General features: G+C 45.8%; 1 protein-coding gene across 2 annotated transcripts in view; it reads left to right on the forward strand.

The window, feature by feature from the left end:
- LOC311503520 (rho GTPase-activating protein 12-like) overlaps nucleotides 1-21,033 on the forward strand; it is a 65,618-nt gene that overhangs the window by 31,286 nt on the left and 13,299 nt on the right. For both annotated transcript variants that reach the window (XM_084566282.1, XM_084566283.1), the window contains exons 3-4: nucleotides 18,864-19,139; nucleotides 20,812-20,952. In XM_084566282.1, coding sequence (XP_084422408.1) covers nucleotides 18,864-19,139; nucleotides 20,812-20,952 — 417 coding nt within the window. The remainder of the gene's footprint in view (nucleotides 1-18,863; nucleotides 19,140-20,811; nucleotides 20,953-21,033) is intronic.

Consider the following 21,033-nt stretch of genomic DNA (forward strand, 5'->3'; position numbering starts at 1 on the left):
ATGGCAGCAGCCATCCCCAGCAGGATGCAGCCACAAAAATGGTTTCAGAACAGCACAAGGTGTTGACCTGGCCTCCAAATTCACTAGATCTCAAACTGATCAAGTAGTTGAAGTTCGCAGATGACACGGCCATCATGGGGTGTATCGGAGACGACGAAGAGGAGGAGTACGGGAGCCTGGTGAGGGATTTTGTTGTCTGGAGCCACACGAACAACCTACAGCTCAACACCTCAAAGACTAAGGAACTGGTCATTGACTTTGGGAGGGACAGACCCAACCCCAGACCAGTTCTGATAGGAGCGGCGGAGGTGGAGGTCGTGCAGACCTATAAATATCTTGGGCTGTGGCTAGACAACAAGCTGGACTGGACAAGCAACACGGGGCAGGTGTACAAGAAGGCCCAGAGCAGGATGTACTTCCTGAGGAGGTTAAGATCCTTCAACATCTGTAAGAAGCTCCTGGGGATCTTCTACCAGTCTGTGGTCCCCAGCGTTCTGTCCTACGCTGTAGTATGCTGGGGTGGGAGCACCTCAAGGGCAGCAGACCTCTCCAGGTTGGAGAAGCTGATCAGGCGGGCTGGCTCGGTGGTTGGCACGAGGCTGGACCCTCTGGCTAATGTAGCGGAGAGAAGGACGCTTAAAAAACTAACGGGTATCCTGGACAATGCCAGCCACCCTCTGACCATCAGTAGCCAGAGAAACACTTTCAGCGAGAGGCTGCTCCTCCCAAGGTGCAGGACAAATAGACTGAGGAACTCATTTGTCCTCAGTCTATTTGGATGAGGACACCCTCAGAAGGCCCATGTCCATTCTCTGATGAGTCACAACTGTTTTGGAGAACTGCACAATATTAGGAGGGTGATCATAATGTTATGCCTGATCGGTGTATATTGATGAGTTTCAACGTGGTGCTTCTCCCCAGGCTACATTATTAATAGTGTGCCAACACACATCGCAGTTTACAACAGGTGCTTAACACTATTTGTGCAGCGTATTTTTTTTTAGCCCAGCCCCCGCTGTCGGGTGGAGAATTTACAATCCGATGTCTAAATATGAAGCTGATCTGTTTTTATCCTTGCTATAGATCTATATTTACTCCTGCCTTCAGCTCGTGTGCTCACGGTTTGGACATTGGACGTTGACGGAGATTTCCACTGACGAGGTCGTGAATGCAACAAAGTCTGTCGCCTCTGAACCTCCTGCTGAGTTTGGCAGCAGAGAGACATTTGTTCCATCGTAGACAGATGGGAAAATCTTTTAGCTGTTTGACTAAATGTTCCGATAAAGGAATATATGTTGTATCACTGCGGTATCAGCAGAAATGTAGGCTTCAGTAATCTGCCAAGCGTTTATCAGCGCTGAGGAAACGTTAGTGGCGTGTCCCTGTTATCTAACAGGTTGATATCTCTGCTCTGCCGCAGCTGACTCTTGATATATTTGGCATCTGTACTGTGAACACAGTAACTCGATCTGTTTTTGTCACAGTCACAGCTTGATGTGCTCACGTTTCTGCACTGGGAAAGCTTTCCGGACCCAGACAAGATGAGCAACAGCGTCTCGTGCATGCATGCATTTATTTTTTTCCCTTGCATCTGTTGAGTTGTCTCTTCTAGTTTATTTCAGTCTTTATGTGTTTAAGCGTTTCTAGCTGCTTAACACACATGACATTAGCTTCAGCTGAGGAGCTTGCAGAGAGCTGCAGGACATGATCTGTTATTTTCATCTCATCTGCTGAAGCGTCCTAGAAACTTGATTAATCTGATCTTAAATCACCTCAGATGTTAACGACACTCAAACAGGCACTGGTGTAAGAGATGATAATGCAGCAACATGTTTCCTGTGGCATTTATGCACAGAGCCGACACAGACACTCCACTAGTTTTTCTAAACCTAATCTACTCAGTACGGACAGATTGTTCCAGTATTCGTGATATACACTCAATTGCAGATAATCAGGTACGCTAGTGAAAACGAATGCATCCCAAAATAACAATCCTGCTCTAAATCTTCTGTCCATAAAGGTCGCGGTCTTCAAAATGTGATCCTAATAACTGAAAGCGCTGTGTTTTCATGTGGTAGTGCTATTGACACGTGTTCCTATTATTTTGATGTTTTAGTCTAAATAAAAAGGCTAAATAACAGAAACCCCGCAAACTGCATCCTCCAGAATGATCACACAGTTGAATTACCACCTCTTCGATGCTGTTTTATTTAAAAAAAATTAACATTATACCAGTCAATACGCATAGATTTAGTGCAGGAGAGTTATATTCGAATGCATTTATTTCCTTTTCCCTTACATTTTTAGGCCTTTGTGTGCAGTGTGTATATATTTTTTTATAAGAATATTCTGTTGGACATGTTTTAAAACGGGATACGTGGACGTGCCTACGTTCTTCTCGTCTCTCACGACCACAAACACCTTTAGGGAAGTCTTTACAGATGAGTGGAGACAACAGATACTTGGTTTAGTGGCGACGGCGTTGAAGAATGTTTCAGCTTTGTTCTGCTGCAGGATGGAGGTGACTTCTGCTTCAGGCTCTGTTCAGGCTCTTTAGAAATAACAACGTGTGTTTAAATGAACCGTCACGTAGCATCGTAAAGGGTCCTAGGTTTGACTGCAGCATAGTGGCCATTTGCGATCAGATCTCAGTTCTGTCCTCTGCATGAAAATAAACTCGTATCTCATTTGACTTCATTCACCCACAAAGGGAAAATTGCTTAATTTGGAATAATTGCTTTAATTGGAAACCGTTACAGCAACATCACAGCTGTGAGACAGAAAAATATTATGAACAGATCTGACTTTTACCAACAGCAGGCAAGCATGGTTACGCCACATGGCTAATTAGCAGAGCACTTGATGGAATTACACAGAGCCGGCTTCTGTTCAGTTATTTTATTTTTTTTATTTTTTTTAGATTTATTTAGTTGTGAATGAAGTAAAAGTCTGTTTACATAGACAGGACGGTCAGTTGATTTTGGTTTCTGAACGTTCAGATTGTTCGTTAACATCTGTCCTGTGGAATCTGAAGTGTCCAGTTTATAATCCAGGTGTGAACACTCCCAGGACACATTGAGGGCACATTTTTGAGAGATAATTTCTCAAGGATCTTTAAAGACCTCCTACTCAACAGGGCTGGTCTTGCATCAGTGGAGTTTAGCCTTGTACATTCACATTTGTAATGAGAGCCTTTTAAAGTATTCTTTCCTCGTAGTTGTTAACTAAGAAATAAATCTAAACAAGAAGAAAAAACGTTGTAGAAAGGCAACTGGACTTTTGTGAAGACGTTTCCCCATCATCCGAGCAGCTTCTTCAGTTCTAGCGCTTTAAGTTAACGGAAGCAAGTCAAACAGGTCTTCAAAACATCTCAAGTTAACATTTTTTTGGATATACCATGACCTGGATGACTGAGAACCTTCACAGACAGAAGCTTCCAGGGTTGGAGTTATAATCTGAATTATGTGCCGGCCTCTAACATAACTAACGTCAGGGCTGAGATTAATAAACAGTAACTTAAGTCACGATGGACACACATAAAACAGCACTGTTCTTGGTTCTGAAACGATAGTAGTGACCCATTAGACGTCCAGCCCTTATCCATGTACCCACAGTCCTTCCTTAATTGTACGTATAAACTCAAAGACAGTATAATATGTTTAAAGATGTTCTGTAATCTCCTCCGTTTCATATATTTTCCTTCGTAATTATTCTAGATGTTATCGTCTTGTTTGAAAACTTTCTCCTGGAGCTTTAGGGATTACTTTCCCCCCACCCTCTCTCCTCTCTCCTCCTGGGAAGCCCTCTGAGTCCCTCTATCTGTTTCCACATAAACAGAGCAGATTAGCAGGAAGATTTGAGGGAATATTAATAACCTACTTTAAACCACAAGCCTGCTGCCTCCCGGTCCAGCGCTAAAGACGGAGGTGGAGTGAGTTCTTTATTAAATTATACGAGCCGGTTCCAAAGCATAATGAGCTGTCACATAGTGATTATGTGCTTTTATGATGTAGCTGCCTGGTAGTGTGTTCACCGAGGTACAATAAGATGTATTGTGTCCAGTGTGAGGTAATGCTATGCTAAGAGAAACAGTGCGGGCTGAAGACTAAAATGTTTTCGAGGAGCTTGGTGCTCTCTGTGTTGTTTTTGAGAACCGATACGGGAAGCTAATGGACCTTTCACGCCGAATTAGCGACCAACAGAATACCCCGTCTGAGTTGACCCGTGCAGGCTTCTGCTGAGGATCCACTTACGCTCTGTGTCACGTGAAAGACGACTTTTTCTTGCTTGTGTTTGCTCCAAACGAGACCATCAAGTTGAAACGTGTCTGTTTTTAATGGCTATCTGAGCTGACATGGTGTAGCGGTGACCCCCTACTGCATACCAGCGCAGTTGAGGTCTTCACAGATCCAACCTGTAACAGAGTGTAGGGTAAGGAGATAAGATGCTAACGTTTAGCTGCAGCCCTCCCCCAGTTGGGTTTGACTTGGCACCTCAGTTGCAACTCTAGCTCCAACGCTTCCTGTTGTCTCTCTAGAATTGCCGACTAGCAAATTCATATCTTGCCCATCCCTGAATTTCAAGAGCTGGAGAGTGCACATCAGCACGAGCGGCCTGCAGGGCGAGGACACAACCTGACCTTCAGCATTTATTTATTTTGTGTGTGTGTCATGATTATTTGTTCAGTACTCGCCAGTTTAATCCATGTTTCATTAACCAGACCACAAAAATAGTCTGATCAGCATGATCAACATGGTACACGGTGCAGCAGAGTAACCACAAGGCTTGGCTGGTTGCTCTCATAAACCACAAACCATAAATCAGATGCATGTTTAAAGAAGAGAAAGTTAAAGAAAGTAGAAGGAAACTTTCTGCAGCTGCATCGTCGTGACTGGACAGGAAATGAAAACAGTGCTACTGAAACCAGACTTTGACACACTGCCTTTGTCTTGTTGTTGAGTGCTCCCTCACAGCTCAGGACTTCTGCATCTGAAACTTGTTGCATACACTGCGAGAAGCGAGAAATTTGTTCTTGCTTCTCGCTTCTCGTTTTGGCCAGGTCATTTATACTCGATGAGAAACTCCGGAGAGATGAGCAGTCACGTTGCGAACATTAGCATCTGGGAGCTCACGGCGCGGCCGCTAGCATTTCCGCTTTTCCCGCATTAACCACGCCCACTTCCAATTTCTGACCAATCGTAGGCAGAAAAAAGTTCTGCTCGTTTGATGGGTCGAGAAGAAGCTGGGAGAACTTCTCGCAGCCCGAGGAGCGAGAACAAACTTCTCGCCAATATAGTAACTGAATAAAAACGAATGAAGATCCAAATAGGCTGCAGCTGTAGCATCATGTGATTGCAACAAATATCAGCTACTACGGTGTAAAACAAGGAAAATAGAAAGTGGTCGCATTTGAGAAACTATGACTAAAAGATATATGACAATGCATGGCTGCTTAAAATCATTTTTTTTCTACATTTCTGCATAAAAATCACCATAAACATCAGTAAATAAAACAGAAATATTCTGCTTTTGTGTTTGTTAATTCAGGAAAGTGAGCCAATATTACATATCTGAGGCGTGCACCTCTAGGATCACAAACTCAGGTGTGGTTCGGGGCCTTGTTATGTTTAAAATAAATCAGGGTTTTGTCTCAGTCTCATCTTCACAACACAGGTTTGTGGAAGTGGATGATCTCTGAGCTGGACTGATCAGATGCTTAGCTGCTGCACAAGATACTGAAGACAAGGGTTCACCTCACAGATATGAATAAATGATTAAATTTAGAGTCATTTTTCTGCAGAAATATCGTCTCTCAGATCACTTTGAACACAAAGACTCTAAATCACGTTCTGATCGCTGCTTGTTTTCTGCAGAATTGAACTGTTTGACGCTCTAACACTCTGTTTGCATCCTTGGAGCCTCTTTGTCTGCTGTATCCAGGCAGCGGCGGCAGCGTGTCTAATAGACCAGTTATTCTCCAACAAGTTTCTCGCTCTTTATCAGAACCGCCTCTCACAGACACAAACTGACATTTTAACCGAGCGCTGTCAGCCCGGTACCAAAAGGTTAATTGCTCGCGGCGCTGCAGAAACTCTTGAGTGGTGCAAATACTTTTAAACGACTAAAAACATCTGCCGTCAGGACCTCTGCTCTACAGGTCCACGCAGCTTGTACCTCCACCCCGCCCTGCCCCGCCCCGCCCTGCCCGTCCAGCCATTCAGCACCCAGGGAAGGGAGCTAGTGTAATTAGCTTGAACCAATCACGCTGAAGGCATTAGGCCAGGATTAGTCATTAACTGGGGGCTTAGCTGTCAGCTGTCAGCCACGGAGGAATGCTGCTAAACCCTCTGCTCCAGCCCTCTGCTCCCTGCCACCAGGAAATAAAGAGAGAGAGAAAATAAAATTGTGGAAGAAAATTCTTAAAATACAGTGGCGCTGTCTGCTGCTGCTCCGGTCTGTTAATAGCCAGAGGCACGGGTGGAAGGATCAGGCAGCAGCTGTAAATATCTGTTTCATGTGCAGCCTGGGCGCTGCTAGTTTCACGTCACATGTAACGGTGGTAATCCAGGCTGTGGTGCTGCGTAACGGACGCCGGGAAAACTGACCCGGAAACAGGCGCACACACGTTTGCATTAATGAAGTTTTCATCGTCTGAAGTGTCAGAATGTTTAGCGGGGTCGGCCCAGAACAGACCCTCTGTTTGTTTTGGCTCTGCGTTAGGAGGAAAAACCTGATGGCGACCGCTTCGAGCACAGAGAGTCTTTGTGCCGTGACGGCCGCTCGGAATGAGTAATAAGAGTGAGATTTGGCAAAAACCAGTTCTATTAAAGAAATTGAATTTTCCTTCGGCACGTCATCGATATATTTTTTCCCCTTCTTCCGAAACCTCTCCGCAACTAAACAGAACAAATTGAAGCTGTCAGAGCGCTGGCAGGTCGTTTGACTTCTGCAGCCAGAATTCATTTATCAGTCCCCTTCCCGGTCTGTGTTCCCTCTCAGGAGCGAACGCAGAATCCATCACATCCTGTTCTTCCTTTTTTTTTATATATATATATATATATATATATATATATATATATTTTATTGGACGCTTGTGCGGGTAACAGATTGCAGCGGGGCTTCTGTCACCCCGTCCCACAAGTCTGGCTGCGAGTCTCACACTTTGATCGGGGAGCACAGGCGCAGCTTTTTTTTTAAAGGAGTGTGTCTGTGTCCAGATTTGGAGTAAAATGAAAAGAAGGAGGAGGAGGAGGAGGAGGATGGGAGGGAGAGTAGCACACAGGCTGGACAGACTGCCGGGGGTCTTGGAGTCGATGCACCCCTGCTGTGCAGATCTGTGCCCCTTGACTCCCCAAAGGGAACAGAAACAGAGGAGCTTCTGCGCAGCATGCACATGTGGACATGCCGTCTCTTTGTCCCACCCCGTCGCCCACACCGTCCCTTTTCTCTCAGGGCTTCTCAGAGTAAAGGCCAGGTCACGGCAGCGTTTGAAGCGGGAACATTTTGCAGTGGGTTTCTGGATGGAAGTAGCTGCTTAAGCTCGCAGGGGTTGAAGAAGTAAATCCACATGAGTTCTTAACTTAAAGTGCAACTGGAGAACTCTGACCCGCGAATTTGCAAGGGTGACCAACGGCAGGCTGTCTCGACTGAGCTGACCTTTAACGGAGCGGCGAGCTAGAGGGTCCGAAACGGAGGAGGAGGAGGCTAGCGGGCCTGATTAGCTGTGCTGCAGCTTTCACTTTGATTTCAGCTCCTCTGTCAGAGTCGCAGATTCATCCTTTACATAAAGTTGTCTTCTGGGAACTTATTTCAGCGTCTTCTTAAATGAACAACTGGGATTTATTGAACAGAAAAGGAAGTTTTAAGACTTATAGAGGCTAACTTGCCAGCTGCATCAACCTGTGAGTGCTATCGTTGCATGAACCAAATATTTTGTAGGCCATAATAAACTGTGCATCTAAAAAAACAAAAAAGACAAAGAACCACACACCAGAGGACGCAGAGATAAAAAGCACGTCCAGGTGCTGCAGGGACGCAGGTGGCGCCCACCTGAAGCAGCTTGTTACACAAATCATATCAAACACGCTGACAGTAAGTAGCAGGGTGAAGAAACATGGTCTCCGATTCGCCGCCTTGCAAGCGTGCATCCTCTTAAACACATGCACACCCTCACTCTGTAGCAGCTGTATCTACTGACCTGGTGATATTTGAGACGCACCCAGACACGTTCTTAAAACAGAAAAGACTAAAAACGAAACGTCTGACTAGTTTGCTTTCATGCTCCGACTCGCCTTTAACCCCAAACAGAAGCCAAACCCCCCCCGGATCTGTCGTTTGCCTCTGGTTGCGCCGTCCCACGTTTGAACCGCTTGATTCACGGTGACACTTCTCCTGTGGCATGTGCCGTGGCGCAGTGCTGCAGACTTGTTTCTCGGCCAACGACGGCGTCTCCCACGTGTGCACACGAGACCGAACATGGCCGCAGGCTTCCCCCCCTCCGCCCCCACCCCCCGTCCTCAAAATCCTCGCTCATTAACATTTCAAGAGGAGAATTTGGTTTGAGAGGCAGAGCGCGGCGGCACAATATAAACCGTTCCCGTTCCTCACACTGAAGCTCTGAAACCTGCAGAGATTATATTTGAAAAATTGACTGAAATGACGTTAAACGGATCATTTGAACACAAAGACTCAATCATTTTGTGATCGCTGCTTGTTTTCTGCAGAATTGAACCGTTTGATGCTCTAAAACTCTGTTTGCATCCTTGAAGCTTCCTTTGTCTGGTATCCAGGCAGCAGCAGCAGCAGCAGCGTGTCTATTAGACCAGTTATTCTCCAACAAGTTTCCAGCTCTTTATCAGAACCGGAGGTGGTGGTGGTGGTGGTGGTGTTGGGGGGGGGGGGTTGTACGTCTTTGCACAGACACAAACTGACATTTTAGCCGAGCGTTATCAGCTCAGTACCAAAAGGTTAATTGCTGGCGGGGCTGTCAGGTTGTGAGCCTCGACGAATCCTCTGATCCGTGAAATGAAAGAAGCTGTCGTCATCCCGGCGACTGGGGGAAAAGAAGAAAAAAAAAAAAAAAGAAGAAGATGCTGACTCACTTTCATCTCAGGGTTCCTCAGATTATTTTTCACTCCTCCTCACGGACCCTGGTCATGTTTTGCTGACCTGCGAATGTGACGCTGGAGTCAGTACTCGAGTTCCAATTAATAATTTTCTAACAGGATGCTGCGTGAGGCTGGAGCCGGTTGCTAGGTTGCGAGGTGCAGGATGTGTGTGTGTAAGCATCTTTTTCTGGTGTTCATGTGCACGTTGATGCATTTCGGTGTCTGCTCGTGAAGTGCCTCAGATGTGATGTGACGGGGGGAGCGGGCAAATGCTGTCCGACTGGCGGGCGGCGATGCGGAAATGTAGGTTAATCTGGTCATATGGACGCAGCCATCATCATCATCAGCATCATAGCTCCTGGAGCAGAGGGAGAGGAGGTGATTGCAGGGAGACGGAGGCAGGGGGGAGGAGGGGAGGAGGCAGTGGGGCGTTGGCTGAGTGAGAGAGAAAACAGGGGAAGAATGGCCAGAGAGAGATGCAGCGGAGGGAAAGTGGACTAGAGAGGGAGGACGGGGGACAAAAGAACAGAGGGAGTAGATTGACGCATCGGTTCTGAGGTGGTGCGTCTTCTCTCCCCCCCACTCCTAACCCCTCGCGGCCCCGGCTTCAAACGCTCCCCGTGCGTTACCGCCTGATTGGCCCGAGCGTCGCCATGGACACAGATGCGTCCCGTTCAGTCGCCGCCCTGCAACACTTCCTTTAACCTGCTTTCGTCTAATTCAATTACACAATCACGTTACGCAACGCTGTTAGAGGGACGCGATGTGGACACGCTCTGAGGTGTGACTTCACCTCGTTCAACATCTGTGGCGGAGGAGACGGAATAATTAGTTTAACAGCAGTGCTGAGTCAATGTCTGGTGGACAGAATATTAGAAACGCCTCCTGTGTGGTGCATTTTACTTATCCGAAGTAGTACAAGTGGCATGAGGCTGCTGCCAGGCTCAAGTTAGCAAAGAAGAGTCGTCAGGTTGTGAAAGTAGAGCTTGAACTTTCCCCTGAAGCCGTCTACTTTCATCTTTACACGGCCACTTCCGTTTTCTTCGCTTGTGCGTCCAACTTGAACTCTGTGAACGTCTTTCAAGGGGAGACGGTTCGACAGTGTGTGCCGTTTGATGACATACAGACTCTCTGCAGGCTTTTACCTAGGGATGTCCGACCTCCCGATCCGATGCCGATCTTTAAATATTCTGTATCAACCGATCGGAGTCCCAGTCCGATCTTTGCTCAATAAAGTTTGCTCCTCTAAAGATTCCTAAAGTCTTTCCTTGTCTTCTCCTAGAGTCGACTGGATTCAGTCCAATAAATCTTTCTGTCAAAGTTAATGTAGTGTGGAGAGGGTAGCTGGTACCTTGTGTTCTCTACTCCAGAAATGTTCTGGTCATCCAACGCTGACATAAACTCCCTTGACGCCGTCTCCAGGAAACTTTTCTTTTAAACATTCAGTGTTTGTTGTTGTTGTTTGGCTGCAGCCTTTAACCTGAGTGGACATAGTCTGTTCTGTGATTTTTATTTTATTGAATCTCCTACTACCTCGTCACCAAACATCCACATTGCACAGTTTACACATTTCTACACATGTCTGGGTCGTCTTCTTCTTTGATTTCTCGGTGTAATCCTTTATGCACAGAGCAGTTTGTCAGGTTTGTCGCCCTGCGTCTGGTGCAGAGAGGTGACCGAGCCCTGGAGTTTAGAGTGTGAGGAGCAGCCACCAATGATGGAAATGCTGCAGAGTGGGTTGCCATGTGCGCACCGATAGAAACCCCTCCCCCTCACGCTACTCCCCTCATGCATTTGATGGAGGCTCCCACCCACTCACCTCCCTCGACTCGACAGAGACGCCTAGTGGACTGAATGTGCCGCTGCGGCGCTGCGTCCTCTCTGCCCTCGCCCTGACCCACGCTTCTTCTTTGGAATTATTTATGGTTTAATTTACAGCGCGCTGCCGGGCACAGTCGTTTTCTAGCGATTGTACAAGCGCACCGGGACAGGGAGGCTGGGTAGACTTGGAGAGAGGGAGAGGAGGCATGGGAGCAGTATTCCCGGCAGGGTGATAAATTCAAGGGGCTGCATCGTACAGTTCTCCTCTGTTGTTTTGTTTACGCCGCGTTTATGCGCCTCCACATTCTCCATTAGACGTCTGAGCTGAATTAACGCCACGCTGGGTGCGCCCACGCGCTGTCCGACCTGCATAATGCCTCCTGACCGTGGCTACAGTGCCGCTACTGTACCGTCCCGTGGTCTGACGCTCATTCATCACTCCCGTGCAGATAGAAGGAGGCCGATCTGTATTCAACAGCACATCTCTTCTTCTCTCCTCTCACTCCATCCATCCCTGATTTACAACTCCCCCCGCCCCTCCGCAGGTCCTTTCTATTTTTAATTACCTGTCAGAGACCCCAGGACTGGATCCCCTCACTGTCTATCTCATCTCATTCAGCTGGGAATCTGCCTATGAGAGCATGAGCAGATTTATAGTCACTGAGGATCCTCCCGTCATAATTTATCTTCTTAAAGAAATGACAGCACACGGTTATAGACTGCAAATTGAAATCCAACACTTTGATATTAAATGCAGCCCTGTTGCACGACAGCACAGAAAATCTGATCTAATAATAAAACAATAAGCTGCAGCTCTGATATATTTTCACCTCATACAGCCGCCACACTTATTCTCTTTATTGAATCCAGCATCACAGAGCGACATTAGTCTGTATTTAGTCCAGGATTGACTTCTCTGTTATGTTTTGGTCTTGACTGGATGCAGGCTTTGAATAAATACATATATTTATGTGACATGTGTTATTAGTTGTTGCATTAAAGCGAAGCGCGTGTTAAAATCTCCCAATGCAGCCACAGTCATGGCCTCTGGCTATATGCGGTAGTAGTAGTAGCAGTGTTTTCAGCTCGTCTCTACGTCCTGTTCCTATGAAAGTCTCTGGAACGGCTTCAAGGAGTTTCTTCCGTCCATTTTGATTTCATTAAATCATAAAAAACAAATACCTCTGCATCATATAGTCCTCCAACCAATCAGAGACAGTCAGTTGTAAACTAATTCAACTCTGCAGCGTTCAGATGACGTCGCCGTTACTCTCCAGTCCATCGTCGCATAAAATGATTTGCAGGAGTGTAATCAGACTCCAGACAAACGTTTCCTCCAGAAAAGACGTTTCGCTTCAGGTCGTACATTTTGTCGGTCAAAGGTCAATGATCTCACGCGACGCAATTCAGCCTTTAACTCAGTGATTCAGTACGCTAATCACAGCAAAAGAGTCTGAACAAACGTGGATTTAAACTGCAACTGGACTGAGAAAGATGTGAACAGCTGGAGAAGAGCAGAGCGGAGTTTACGCCTCTGCAGGACGTAGACGGCGTAACCTTCACACGTAGCCTAGAAAAAAACGTTTCTCTCTCTCCAAGAATATACAGATCTGGATATAGAAAACTAGTCACCCTGTATACAACAGTTCAATGTGCGGCTGCAGCTCGAGGAGCAAACGGTGCAGACAACTGTCAGTGCAGTTCATTTTTCTTTCTACTTCCACTTTTAACAACGGCGACTGAGACTTTCGCAGAAATTTGGTTAAAGACAAGTTGTGCAAACGTTCGAACCTCCTCAGTTAACCGTTCCTCCACGTGCACGGCAGGCAAATTGACGCAGAAGCCTGAACCGCCTATTACTCTGCTCAAAAGCCGCATTAAAGAATTAATTATAAAGTTTATGAGATGTACTGAATGAACGTACTGGAAGGTAAACAATGAAAGTGGTGGAAAAAAAAAAAAAAGAAGAAATGCCTCAAGTGACATTTACTCTCTGCAGCCTGGATGGATTTTTCATTTCAGTTCAGTTCAGTTCAATTTTATTTACATAGCGTCAATAACAATACAAATTGTCTCAAGATGCTTTACAACATCCAGGCCTGATGTGCCTAGAGAGAGACTGAAGACGACGGTGTCAGGAAAAACTCCCTTTTAACAGGAAGAAACCTTGAGCAGAACCTTGAGCTCATATGGAGGGAAACATCTGCCTGAGGCCGGCCGGGTAGAGGCAGAGAAGAGATGAAGATAGGAGATAAGGAGAAGGAGATAAACATACATCTGACTAAAGTGTACATTAGTGTTGTAGTACTCGAGACCGGTCTTGGTCTCGAGACCGCATTTTCAAGGTCTTGGTCTTGTCTCGGTCTCGGTCGAGCTGGACTTCTGGACCAGTCGAGACCAAGTGATTTTCGTAATGACGTGAGCAAAAACGTAAAGAAAAAATACAGTACGTAGAAGAAGATAACTTCTTCGCCGCCATTACATTTTTCATCTCGCGCACCCCCACCACACTTTGGGGATCCCTGCCTTAGATGATCAGCCGCTCTCTGTCGTAGAAGACGTGGGATTTTGTTGGCATAATAGTTTCTTTCTGTGTTTTGTTTTTCGGTTTTCGGCCTAGAATTTTCATTTCGGTACATGCCTAATATAAAGCGATAACATAAAAATAATTCAAATTGTTCCACCAATGTATAGGCCTATGTGTGTGTGTATAACCATCTGAAAAACTTGGTTATACCCACGGCTCTCAAGTTATGAACTTAGCTTGGAGACTTTCTTTTTGTTTGTTTTTTAACGGGGGCGAGGCTGAAGTGGGTTTGAAGATTGGCCAGTTGTCCTTACCAACAGTTTGAAATAAATTTACTTTTCAATATGACAAATAGACTAATGCTTCTGTTTATTCAGTCCGGTCTTGGTCTTGACTCAGTCTTGGTCTTGTCTTGGTCTTGGTATGCTCTGGTCTTGGTCTTGACTCGGTCTCGGGTTAGGTGGTCTTGACTACAACACTAGCGTACATGTTTGAGAATCACAGGCAGGTTGGAGAACTGTTCATTCAGGCAGGAGTGGTGAACTGCAGGAGGGGAGGGAGAGAGACCATGACAACAGATGTAGTATGGAGCTCTACAGGTCAGAGACACTGACAAGAAGATGGAGGAGGAGGAGGAGGAGGAGGAGGAGCACACAGCAGTTAACATGCTATACAGTAGTAGCACAGAGTTGCATGACTAGCAATAGATGAGAAATTAATGTTTCAGTGTAGAAAGTAGTTGTAAAACTTTCTCTGAGCAATTATTATAGATAAATTTACGCAATATAACCAAAACAAAATCAGAAAGACCTTCTGGTTGTTTCAAAGATAAATTCCATGTTGAAAGAGCTTCGTTGCGTTTCGACACGTGTTGCAAAACGTTTAGGGAACTTCGCAGCATGATTGACACTTCACTATTTTAACTCCTTCTGCTGCAGGTGAATGAAGTGAAATATATATATATCTCTATTTTTACTTATCACTACAATCTTCTGTCGTCTGTCACTCACTGCAGTATTTTTGAATCCATTCTTAAGTTGTTGGTTTTCTAGCAGCTATTTGTTGAGGTGAAAGACGAGCGCAGGGCTGCATATTGGTGACCAGTGGTGTCACCTTTCCTACCCACACACACACCCACACACACACACACACACACACACACACACTCTCTCTCTCTCTCTCTCGGCTCTAGTCGGGTTAAATATAGATATATAGCAGTTTTGTCTGTCACCACAAAGTTTGACACAAACGCACAGAAACACTGATAGGGGAAGCTTCAGTAGCGCTTCCTGTTGTGTCAGACGGCTTTGTGCGCTGTGGTGTCTATGTGTGTGTGTGTGTGTGTCTATGCGTGTGAAGTAGAAAGATCTTGTTCCCCTCTGCCTCCTGTCACAGTCGGCTCTCATATTTCCTCCTGATTCGACCGAAACGTTGCAGACAGAAAGAGGGAGTTTCATTTTTTTGTTTTTAGTGCGTGGGCGCTCGGTCGGGGCTGGGTGCGAGATGAAACCACACCAGCCAGCGTCCCGTCACACTTGATGGCCGCCGTGCATCGCCATGCGTCGAGCGTTCAGTGTGTTCAGAGGCTACAGGAGAGCTGGGGAGGATGACGACGAGGTGTTTGTGCCCGGCCCCGGGTGCAAGGTGACATGCACGACACGATGAGCGACTCATGAACTCTGCTCCACTGCTGCTCTGAACATTTTGGTTGTTTTCAACATGCACTGCGTCTTTTAGGTTAATATAGACCAGGACAGATGGACATCATGTCCCTCAGCGCTTCATTTCTTTGCCCTTTGTTCTATTTAAACTGTTAAATTGGATTCCAGGTAACACTGATGAGTTTCTAACAAAAACTTTGCTCGGCCGTAATTAGCAGATATCCTGTGACGGCCAGAGAAACGCTTCATGTCGAGTTCAATGAAACATTTAGAAAGAGCTGGACATGTGTTAGACGTCTATCTGTGCAGCATATGGTGCATCTTTCTGTTTTGAAACAGCCCATTTATCTATAAGAGGACAAATGTTGCGTCTTCTGTTATTTCATTTTGGTTTAGCTTTTACAGTGAACTCGTTTTCTTTTAATAGAAATGCTTCGGCCTCGCTGACACGGGGGGACCGCGTCACCGGCTTCAGATGGTTCTGGTTTGGTTTATACCTCCAGAGAGCGCTGACGCAAAGTTCTCAGACTGTAGTTGTTGAGTAACACAAATATGCAAAGACTATATTTAGTGTGTGATTATTTTAAATGTCGTTTTTCAGTTGTAAAAATGGAAAAATCTGTTGCACACTTTACGCTGCAGCCCTAAAATCCTTATATTAGCATCTTAGTGTTTATTAGCAACTGATAGCATGCTGCTACACTGAAGTAAGTGCAGCTGCTGCTAAGAGGAACTTCATTAGTTGTGGGTAAGGTGAGATTTCAAACGCTCGGCTTGTTGAAACAGCGCAGGAGCTTTGTGAAGTCTTGCAGCTTGGCTACGCTAAGCTCAACCTTTACAGCCTGCGAAGCCTCCGCTGCTTTACTTTTCCACATTCTTTTTAAACACAGTAATCCAGTAATTTCACGGCGCCGCAAGACAAAATGGCCAAAAGCACCTTTTTAAGGCAGCTCAGAAAAGCCCTGCCTGTAAACGGCGGCGTGATTAATAAGAGACTTAATGATTGTGACATGTGTGGTATGCATATCAACAGTGGACCCGTGTTTCTGCGAGCGGTAATGAGCTGTGTGCGCCCTCCACTCTGTCAGAGATGATTGTTAAATTACTCTGTCCGAAAAGCGGAGAGCGGCTGAAAACTGTTTTGGCTGAACTTGCGTTAAAGTGGACGTTAATTACTTCTCCACAAGTTGCGGTGGGTGGGAATCTAAATGGACTTGACCCCGGCGCTCGCTCTCAGGCCACACTCAATCATGTGCATTTAGACTACATCATTACGGCGTAATTCCCTTAAAAAAAACCAAAAAGAAAAGCCAATTAAAGCTGCAGCTCACTGTCTCCGGATGAGTTTGAAGCCAAGTTCAGTCAAACCTCCACCACCGTCCGTCTCCCTGCGGTCTGCCTCGTTGCCCGGGCCTCTCGCTGTGCGTTGGCCCGGTATCGAGGAGCAGCAGGGTGAGCCTAACCGAAACCGGCGGGACGCCACCAGACCCTTTGCTCTGCTCCGACATGTGCGCAGGATATTAAATAATAATTTATGTGAAAAATATTCCTGTTATTCCAAAACCCGGCAGGAAGTCCCATCTGTGTCCTAACTGAAGCGCGTTTCCCTCCACATTCCTCACCTGTAACACCGAGGGGTGAGGGGGGAGCGATGAGGGGAGGGGTGTGGTGCTGGCACAGCCTCTGATATTCAATTATTTATATATTTTCTTTTGCTCTTTGCTGAATCTTGGCATTGATCTCGGTATCAGCTGCGCTCCAACCCCCCTCCCCTCCCCCCTAAATATCTTTCAGAGCATGCATTACATTCAATTCTCTGAGCGGTAGCCATGGTAACGAAGCTTTTTTTTTTGTGTGACCTTCAGATGCTGCCAAGTCACCGCTCTGCAGGGCCGCGTACTTCTTGATCTGATAAGTTGTTACTTGGAAAAGAAAGTGAAACTGAAGATGTTTAGTAACCTTCTTATTGTCCTCGTGCTCCTTTTATCGACGCTCTGCAGCCGCTCTGGATCTTATCTCCTTTTCTATTTCCTCTTATCTTTCCTGTGCGACATGTTGAGCTTCCCCATCTTTTCATGCTTTGAACAACTCGTCGTTGCGCAATTTTTTTTTTGATCAAGGTCTTTTTTATTTTTCAAATATAACAAATACAAGAAATACAATTCACACATGGAACAAACAAGATTAGTTCCTGTCCAAACAAACAAACTTCCCGTGCCCCCCACCCACTTGTACTGGAACCCAAGAAAATTTCAATACATCCAGATTGACACATACACAGACTAGGTGAATAAAAAGGAAGACTATAACGAAGTGAAACTGAAGAAAAAAAAAAGAAAAAAAAAACAAAAAAAAAAACATACATTTGGGTTACATAGATATGTTAATAGCTGCCGTGCCTTCCACAAAGGAGATAAATGGCTGCCATATGACATAGAATTTTCTAGTGGTCCCTCTTACAGTATATCTAATTTTTTCTAAATGAACATAACTCATAACTTCCCTTATCCATTGGCCATATGTTGGGGGGGAAGCATCTTTCCATTTAAACAGGATAAGTCTCCTGGCCAACAAAGAGCAGAAGGCCATCATACTTAAGTGGTTCCCAGAAAAAGCAGCACCCACCGGAGCCACACCAAATAGTGAAATCAAAGGAGATGGGTGCACTGTTTTCCCACAAATTCTGGAGAATGCCTCAAAGATAGAATGCCAAAAACTGTATAACATAGGGCATGACCAAAACATGTGCAGTAGTGTAGCAGGAGCTTGTCTGCAACGATCACATGTAGGGTCAAAACCTGCCTTAATCCTAGACAATCTATCTTTGGTCCAATGAAGACGGTGGACTATTTTGAATTGAACCACAGTGTGTCTGAGGCATATAGAGGAAGAGTAAATTCGCTGAATAATTTTTTGCCATGTTTCCTCTGAAATTGTTTGATCTAAGTCGGTTTCCCACTTTACTCTAAGGCCGCCCAGACTGTTCATGTTGTGTGTATTGAGTAATGTATAAATTCTGCCTATTATTTTTTTTATGTTGACTTTAGATTTCAAAATTGTTTCAAGCAGAGATTCAGGAGGGCTCAGTGGGAAACAGTCAGAGTTGGAAGATGTTGCGCAATTTTAAGCAACGTCTTTAGCTGTATGTTTGCTAAGTTGCTGGTTCTGCACAGGTTGAGATGTGCATATGTTGCCGAGCCCTTCTGGGACGTCAAGATGGACTCCTGCAACTTCAGTTTTTTCCATTATCTCAAATTAAATCAAATGATTTGCAGACGACAGATAAATTTATTGCCCAATTTGTGTGAGTCCATCTGAGGTTTTTTTCGCGGTCGCTTCCTGCCGTTCAAATCAGACCGATATGGTGTCTGCGAGCCACATGCAGAATCCGATTTGGTCAGCAGCTGCATCCTGCCATGCAGAGACTGCTGCCCTCCCCCCCTGCCCTCCCTCCCCACGTCTCGTTTTTATTATCTGACGCGAGGGAAGTTGGTGAAGTTTTATGCCTCTGCAGCTTAATACGTTTGTGGCGTTAACTTTGCTGCAAGAAAACACCTCAGCCGGTCGCGTTCCCGCTTTCCGTGCCAACACATGCTTGGATCTCGCGGAGGTGCTTTTAATGGAATTCCTGGAATATTATTGAATTTCCTGAAGAAAGTCAGGGCACAAAAAATCAGAAAGTGTATGAATGAGTTAGTATATCAGTTTCTCATATGTCTCCCCCTCTTCCTCCTCCTCCTCCCTCAGACAACATCGCCCACAGGTCAGGGCCGTTCCGACTCGCCGGTCTACACCAACCTCCAGGAGCTTAAGATCTCCCAGTCCAGCCTGCCGCCCGTCCCCTCGGGCTCCCCGCTCCACGTCCTCGGCGACTGGGAGACCCACAAAGACCTGAGCGGCAGACACTTCTACTACAACCGGGCCACGGGGGAGCGCACCTGGAAGCCGCCGCGCACCAGGGACACCAGCAGCAGCACCACCAGCAGCATCCGAGGAGACAGCCAGGGCACGGCGGAGAGCGAGGTAAGGGGTGTCCAGGGCAGGCTGCTGTACCCACCACAGAGCACGTGACTTAGACTGATTGTGAAGAAGCAGCCTGCATGAAGTTGAGGAGAAGTCTGTGACTTTAAATGAACTCTCAGGCAGTCGGTGCATGTTAAATAAGCAGGCTGCGGTGAAGGTGTGGTGCACCTCAAATGACTTTTAAAATGTTGTTGTGGTTACTGAAGGTAGGGAAACAAGGGTGCCTTTGATATGGGGAAGTCAGGGTTTCCTGTCAGGTTGTCGTTTCCTGTCTGACTATCCAACACCGCCCCCCTGTGGTGATGTCAGATATCTCTCTATTAGACATCCTGGTTAATTTGGCTCAGCTCAGCAGAGAGAGAGCAGTTAGTACCACTTTGTTTTACCTGTGAAGGCAAATATTATTTAATGTATTTATGCTAAACCATAAGAATTAACTGGATATTACCAAATTACATGTGATTGGCTGCACTGATGGTTGAGGAGAGAGGTGAATCATTGAAGAAGGACGGCTTGTAGGATAAAATATTAAAGGAATATAGTCAGAGGTGTTTGGATAAAATGAATGAACATGGATTTTGATATTTGAATCTAACTATGATTCAAATATGTCAAATATTTACGGTTCCTGCTTCTGAAGTGGGAGGATTTTCTTTGTTTTTCTCTTATTGTCGATTCTTGTAATTGGACTAAAGTGGTTTGAGAAATGTTAGACTTTTAAAGGAATAGCAGCTACAGGAATAAATGTAAATTCTTAAGGTTTTTCATTTTTGCAACTATCGTTTTGAGCTACATAAACAGAAGATTGATAGCACGCCTACATCTGTCGTGTCAGGCAACTGGTTAGCTTAGCATAAAGGCTGCAAGCTAGCTACTAACCTTTTACTCTGAGTCTAGTGTCTTTCAGTTTGCAGGAACAGATTCGCTGTTGGCAGTCCTTTTGTGCTAAGCTAGGCTAACAAGTTATAAGCTATAGCTTCATACACTGTCTGGCCAAATAGGTATGAGCCTCCTGTTGGATAATTACTGCATGGGTGATTATCTTTAGTTATTTAATCCCAACTGATGCAATGAGTAGCTTCTCATTTCTTCAACAACCATGTCTAAAGACACATCCTGTGGTCGTGGAAAAGATGTTAGTCTGTTTGAGAAGGGTCAAATCATTGGCATTCATCAAGCAGAGAAAACATCTAAGGAGATTGAAGAAACTACTAAAACTGGGTTAAGAACTGTCCAAGGCATTATTAAAAACTGGAAGGATAGTGGAGAGCCATCAGGGTAAGAAGAGAGGCAGATGAAGTGATGCACCCATCATGCCTAGTGTCTACTGTACAAGTCTGTGGGGACAGTGCTATGATCTGGGGTTGCTGCAGTTGCTCAGGTCTAGGTTCAGCAACATTATGTGTCCAAAGAATGAGGTCAGCTGACTACCTGAATATACTGAATGACCAGGTTATTCCATCAATGGATCATGTTCCAAGATGACAATGCCAGGATTCATGGGGCTCAGATTGTGAAAGAGTGGTTCAGGGAGCATGAGACATCATTTTCACACATGGATTGGCCACCACAGAGTCCAGACCTTAACCCCATTGAGAATCTTTGGGATGTGCTGGAGAAGGCTTTGTGTAGGCTTCCTCACCGTCCTCATCGTCTTCCTCCTCCTCCACAGCCGCTGTCCTCGGAGGAAAACTGCCACAGCACCCACTCCAGTCAGTCCGACAGCCAGTACGGGTCGCCCCCTAGAGGCTGGTCCGAGGAGCTGGATGAACACGGACACACCCTCTACGTGTCCGAAATCACCCAGGAGAAGGTGGAAGCCGTTTGTTTCTCTCTCTCTCTCTCTCTCTCTCTCTCTCTCATCCTGCCACAGCTCCTAGTGGCTCTAAATACT

The sequence above is a fragment of the Chelon labrosus genome (genome assembly GCF_963514085.1).
Source record: "Chelon labrosus genome assembly, chromosome: 18".
NCBI classification, from domain to species: domain Eukaryota; kingdom Metazoa; phylum Chordata; class Actinopteri; order Mugiliformes; family Mugilidae; genus Chelon; species Chelon labrosus.